Consider the following 6690-nt stretch of genomic DNA (forward strand, 5'->3'; position numbering starts at 1 on the left):
GCATTTCACTTCATTTGCTTCACAACCGCATACAGCGAATAAGCACCTTTTAGAGTTGCAAAAAATGTATCCAAATTAACAGGAAATAAGCCACCGGCAAGAATAATTTGTTTGCGTAGCGTCTGCTCGGCGAAAATGCGAAGATTTTTCTTAAAAGCAGCACTTTGATCCATCCAGTTGCATGAAAATAAGGCATAGGTCAACTTTTCGAACTCCATCTCCGCACAGGTGCCATAGTAGCATTGCGGAAATATTTCCATCGAAATCGCCACTAAATATACCACATAGTAGATATACCATGCAACATCATTCACATAGAATAGCATATAAAAAATTACCACGCACATGTTAATGCCGGTGGCGAGTAATTGCGCGAAAGTACCAACCGATACAATCGATTGTATAGTAGCGCGAAAGCTAAAAAGTAACAAAAAACAAGTAAGAAAGCCTAAGTTCGGGCAGAGCCGAACATTAAATACCCGGCGCACGTATTAAATATATGTTTTTCGCCTTACCGAAAGCTACGGCTATATGGTAAGCCGGGGCGTATCAATTTTGAGTAAATTAGAGTCCTTAGATTTCGAAATTTTGAAGTTTCAAGCAGTTCTGAAATTTACCGTTATATGAGAAGCGGCCGTTATTTTAGTCCGATTTCAATAATTTTCAACGGTTTGCTTATATGTGGCAAGCACAATAACCACACCGAGTTTGGTACAAATTGGTAGAACGGTTACTGAGATACATATATGTGATCATAAGTGGGCGGTGCCACGCCCATTTTCCAAAAATTTATCACAAACGTATTTCTTGGTAAAGAATTGTTGCAAGCATCAATTTTGAATAAATTAGCTTCAATATTTACTGATTTATCGAAGATTTTGTATTTCTCTAAATTACCGTTATATGGGATGTGGGCGTGGTTATCGTCCGATTTTAAAAATTTTAGGCGATTTTATATGCTGTACCAGGGCCGATAACTGTGCCAAGTTTGGTAGAAATTGGTACAGCGGTTACCAAGATATACACATGTAACCATAAGTGGGCGTGGCTACGCCCATTTTCCAAAAATGTATAATATTATTATTTTTTGCCAAAAAAATTATTGTAAATACTAATTTTGAGTGATTTATCTTCAGTAGTTACTAAAATATCGCAGTTTTCGTATTTCTGGAAATTACCGTTATATGGGAAGTGGGCGTGGTTACAGTCCGATTTCGCCCATTTTCAATAGCAACCTACCTTGGATTAAGGGAAGCCTACATACCAAATTTCGTTGAGATATCTCAATTTTTGCTCGAGTTATCGTGTACACGGACAGACGGACAGACGGACAGACGGACAGACGGACGGACAGACAGACATGGCTTAATCGATTTCTTTTTTCATCCTGATCATTTATGTATACATTTGTCTATATCTATCTCGATTCGTTTTGGCTGTTACAAACAACCGTTATGTGAACAAAATTAATATACCCTTGTGCACAAGTGCGCTCGGGTATAAAAAACGAAACGTTAACTTCACTGAAACTGGAGCATCAATCAAGATCAACATACTCGAGTAAATCCTTGTAGTCCTCAATGCATTGCTGCAGTTCAATGTTGTGCGCATTTGTCGATTGTTTGCCAATACGCGCCACACGTATGCCCAGCAAACGAATGTGACCAGCTAGCATTGCTAATACCATCGACGGAAAGCTGTCAGTTATGCAAGTTTGAAAATTCATTACTACTCCAGAAGCCTGATAGATATGCGCCACCGCGTAATGCCAAGCACTCTGCTCAATTTCGAATGGAAAGTATGCCGGATTCATGAGGCGCCACTCACTCATAATGCCAACTATGATTGTCGCCATTTCGGAGGCCGAAAACGCAGAGAGGGACATGGTAATAACAAAGATCAGCACCCGCTTAACCGAAAGCAATATAGTGGACTTGTACAGTTTAATATCATCCGGATGAGTTATACGTCTGTCGAGTTTCAAGATTATGTTGTAGGTCTTGCGTACCTGTGGTAGCCGCCACCAGAAAGCAATAATTTTGATACTGCATGCGATACAAGTGAAAGTCACGCACATATTTTTGAAAATATCTGCTTTTTGCTGCATTTTGAAGAGTCCGATCATCAGGTGAGTAGGATAGCCAATGGTTATGAAGGCATTTAAAATGAAAGAATACAAATAATATAGATATCTGTAGCGAGTTGTTTGTGGTGGTACTAGTCCCAGGTATCGTAGAGTGACATCCTGAAAACGAAAAACCGATATACCGGATATTGAGGCAGTATTAAGAACTGACATGACCGAGCGAATATGAATACTGACTAGAAGTGTACAACAGGAAATGACGGTATTTGCCAGCTGCACACGGTGTATATGTATTTTACGAACTGATAAATGTAGAAGCCTATGTAACCCGAATATTTAAAATTGATACTTAAATGGTTTGCATAATTTATTTCTCTAATTGTTAATGAGAGCAATTATGTATATAAGTAATTTATTTTATGTAATAAAATTGCTGAGATTACGAAGTGAGAGAAATTTAATTTAAATTTGGGGTTATTTCTTTGGGGTATGAAAATTGGGGAGTATGAAAATTAGGGGGTATAAAAATTAAAAAATAAAAACCTATATTTGACGCTTACACATTTCCTAGTGCTTGGCCAAGCTTCTCCTCCGCTCATACATATAAATTTACTAGGTATTTTCCAGTTTTTACGTTTTGTTGTATATGGGTTTTTCCATGATGTCGGACGTGACATCCGTACGACTTTAAGAGTTAAATAAATCATACGAAAACGGAAGTCACTTATAAAAAAGTGTGGCGTTGTGCAGCTTTTATACCGTTATTTTGTTAACACAAGAGTTAGGTGAGCTTGGAACATTGGTGTCGGGAAAATCAATGAAAAGGAGGTCATAACGGACGTGACATGTAAAAAAGGAAAACTCTGCGAATCCTGTGCGGTTTTCCTTTCAATATTTTTGCTAAAATAAAACATACAGTGACGAATTTGGCACAGTGAATTTTTCTCAATATATGCAACTTTTTTTGTTATAATTTATATTTGATAATTTTCTTATAACAATATAGTTTATAGGTACTATACCAAAAACATAAAAATAAAATCTCTAAACTTTGTGCAAAACTTACGAAAATTCAATAAATTTGCAACTTTCTATTCTATAATTATTTAATTTTAGTATAAAAAGTAATTTGTCTCAGGCAGGCTCTTCCATGCAAAGTATGTTCGACAATTATATTTTGTATGGAGAAAATGAGCAACACCTTCCACTTAAAAAAATTGCCAAAAATACAACGCGCTATAAAACTGCGTATTTAGAATTTTTCTAAAAAATAGAAAGTTGCAAATTAGTATGTAAATTTATTTAATTTTCATGAGATTTTTTTGAGATTTTATTTTTATGTTTTTTGGTGCATATTTCGGTGTATGAAATATATCTTTATAACAAATTATCGAAAATAAACTACAATAAAAAGCTTTGCATATATTGCGAAAAATTCACTGTACCAATACTTTTGTTCGTCACTTTATATAATTTAATATTTGATTCAATTTTTTCAGTTCTTCTCTCCTCCGTTTCACGTTTTCCTACCCTTTTTACGCCATCTGAGTACGCAATTCAAAGTTATTTAATTCGTGCAAACCCATTTACTTGCATTTTTAGTTTACATTTTCATGGAAACACCCATGTGTGTTATACATTTCTGCATACATATGTACATACATACAGTGACGAGCAAAACTGTAACATGGTGTAGCACTTTTTATTTCAGCCATCGCTATATTTCCAAGTTTTAACGACTTTCATTCTTTTGTTGTATATTCTTGTTGGTACATCCCTACTCCCTCTCTCATAACGATTTGAAGTCAATACAACAACAAAAAAAAACCCAGCAGACAAAAATGTAAATTAAGGCAGATGTTACAGTTTTGAAGTGTAAAGTGTCACACCATGTTACAGTTTTGCCCGTCACTGTATGTAGATATGCGTAGGAGCAAAGGTAAGGGCCGAAACGCTCCAAAATAATTCTCATATACCAGCACAAAATTCTTTTAATTGGCCTTTCCATTTGATAGCATTTGCAACTATCGATAGTGATGTGAAATTTCAATTGGAGAAACCGTTTAAAAAATAACGAATACTCCCTGCAAAAATCGTTGGACCATGTAGTCTATTTGTGGTATATTGGAGTACTTACAAAAGTGCTCCTCTGTCATGCTGTAGCGGACCAACTCGTGTCTCTGCACCAGCTTATTGTTACCCGATCACTGCTCGTGTTTCAACGACATGTGATTGAAGTTAAGCATTTGAAAGTACATTTGCATGTCTGGCTGTAGCTGAACGTGTAGAGATGCCAGCTGTTAGTTCTTAGCTCCCAGCATGTTCGGGTTCGAATGTCGTCAGAGCCTACATGCAATTTTTAATTTTTGATTTTGGTTTTTATTAATTTCAAAAAAAGCATCTGTGAAGTGAAGAACAAAAGCGTGTTCAAATGAAAAAATATAACAACAATGTCATTGGAGTATGTTGGAGTAGTTTTGTGCTACTCTGATGTAATGCAGAGATGGAGTATATGGTCCTGCCCTAAGACGTCGCAATGTTAATTGGACCATATTTTTTATATGAATTGTGGTTAATTTTGGAGTACTCCTTGGTCCTTCGGGAGTACTCTTTACATGCATTCATGGAGTAGTCGCGATTTTTGCAGAGCTATACTCGAACTGTTAGAAATGCTTTTTAATAAGACCCTAGGCATTCAGTAAAGGAATTTGCATCGTCTACTTATAAGTGCCAGCACCTCTTTTGGCAAGAGGAGACATTTTGGAAAGAACCCTATCTCGAAAAAATTTGTTCGGACCACCTTAATCTACATAAGTGCAGCATTGCATATAGGGTGCATGCAGGCGTGAGACAAAGGGGCGCAATTGCGCAATTTTGCGCTTCTTTGTATGCGGCTGAACCCGCTCCATTCATTTGGACTACAAATTACGGGTTTTTTAAATGTCTCCATTTCAGCGCCATCTACAGGCATAATTTTTTTATCGGACTATAAATTAAGGGTTTTCTAAATATTTCGACCCAGCGCCACATAGTGGGTCTATATTTTGCGAACGTATGTATTTCGTATTAAATTAAAAATACTTGTTACGAAAGTAAGAAAAATCGGACCATAAATATGGGTTTTACTAAATATCTCGACCTCAATAAATTTTTTGCAAAAGTGTTTCTAATTACATAACAAATGTACTTATATATATTTCTAAATCGGTTAGTAAATATGACTTTTATAAATAACTCGATTCTAGCGCCACCTAGCTAGTGTTGATCCGATACAAGTAACTTTAAGTAAATACAAGGATACCTTCTTCTGTACTGAGTACTTTTTCTACTCGAATCCTTCCCGCAATTACTGAGGAGGGTATCGAGTACGCGGTTTAAGTATTTACTTGCTTTTCCACCTATGTATGTATTTAGAAGTTCGGTTTGGACAATAAATATGTACAAATACGTATAAACATGCACAGGCCCTTTGAATGTTATAATGAGTTCGATGCGAGTAAGTATCGTGTACTTCCCTCCGATACATTTGTAGCATCGATACTTTTCTTCGATATTTTTAAAGAGTACAGGAATCGAGTACATAGATGGCGGTATCGGAACGACACACTTCTTGAAGTCTATATTGAGACCAGATACATACATATGTAAAGAATAGCCTCCAAAATTTTGACTGAAAACTATTCAATATTTGTTGAGCCAAGTCCGAAGAACGAAAACATACATATGTATGTATGTGTACTGTTTTCCATCGGCATATTTTAAGACTTGCACCAAAATACATATTTTGGAAAAATATTAACATTCACGTAAACTGGACGGCTTCGAAATACCTCAAAATCGCGCTTTTTTACAAAAAAAAATCGTTTTTAAAAAAAAATTTTTCAAAAAATCACCTGATGACAGAAGAGTTTTACCTTTGGAATCAAAATAATGAGATTTTTGGAGATAATTTCAAATCGGCCTAGCTCACGTAAATCTTCGGAAAAATATTTTGTTTAAAGTATTATGGCCTTATTCATAAAAAATAAAGTAGGTTTAAAGAGCTTTATAAAATGACGTTTTCATACATTTCTCAATTTATAAATAAGGCCATTAATATAATACATTTTATAATTCCAGTGGAAAACCCCCCAACTTTTTTGGGAATGCACCCCAAATGTATGTATGTACATAGATTATTTTCGGTCCCTGGTAAAAAGTCGTTGCGAACTGTTTGTATGTTTTTTTTTGAAATTAATTTATTTATATAGACATCAAAGATGAATTAATGATATGTTCTCCACTTGCCATCTTTCGATGAGTTCATAATTCCCCATCCTACATACATATGTAGTTAGGTATTATTCTTTCGTAAAGTTTTAATTCGCGATAAAACACTCTGCACAAAAAATTACTGCATTTCACTTCATTTGCTTCACAACCGCATACAGCGAATAAGCACCTTTTAGAGTTGCAAAAAATGTATCCAAATTAACAGGAAATAAGCCACCGGCAAGAATAATTTGTTTGCGTAGCGTCTGCTCGGCGAAAATGCGAAGATTTTTCTTAAAAGCAGCACTTTGATCCATCCAGTTGCATGAAAATAAGGCATAGGTCAACTTTTC

General features: G+C 35.6%; 1 protein-coding gene across 1 annotated transcript; it reads right to left on the reverse strand.

The window, feature by feature from the left end:
• Positions 1 to 5: 5 nt before the first annotated feature.
• Positions 6 to 2299, reverse strand: LOC118746959 (odorant receptor 59a-like). The gene is made up of 2 exons (XM_036480953.1): positions 1557 to 2299; positions 6 to 417 (listed from the first exon to the last, which is right to left on the reverse strand). Exons 1-2 carry the CDS (start codon positions 2297 to 2299, stop codon positions 6 to 8), a joined length of 1155 nt encoding a protein of 384 aa, XP_036336846.1.
• Positions 2300 to 6690: the final 4391 nt, after the last annotated feature.

Source organism: Rhagoletis pomonella, unplaced genomic scaffold, assembly GCF_013731165.1.
Source record: "Rhagoletis pomonella isolate Grant_MI unplaced genomic scaffold, Rhpom_1.0 Rhpom_scaffold_00011, whole genome shotgun sequence".
Classification (NCBI taxonomy): Eukaryota; Metazoa; Arthropoda; class Insecta; order Diptera; family Tephritidae; genus Rhagoletis; species Rhagoletis pomonella.

Coding starts and splice junctions, on each gene's coding strand:
- LOC118746959 (XM_036480953.1), bottom strand. CDS start 2,299: ATGTCAGTTCTTAATACTGCCTCAATATCCGGTATATCGGTTTTTCGT. Junction 418..1,556: donor GACTACAAGGATTTACTCGA/GTATGTTGATCT, acceptor GTTACTTTTTAG/CTTTCGCGCTACTATACAAT.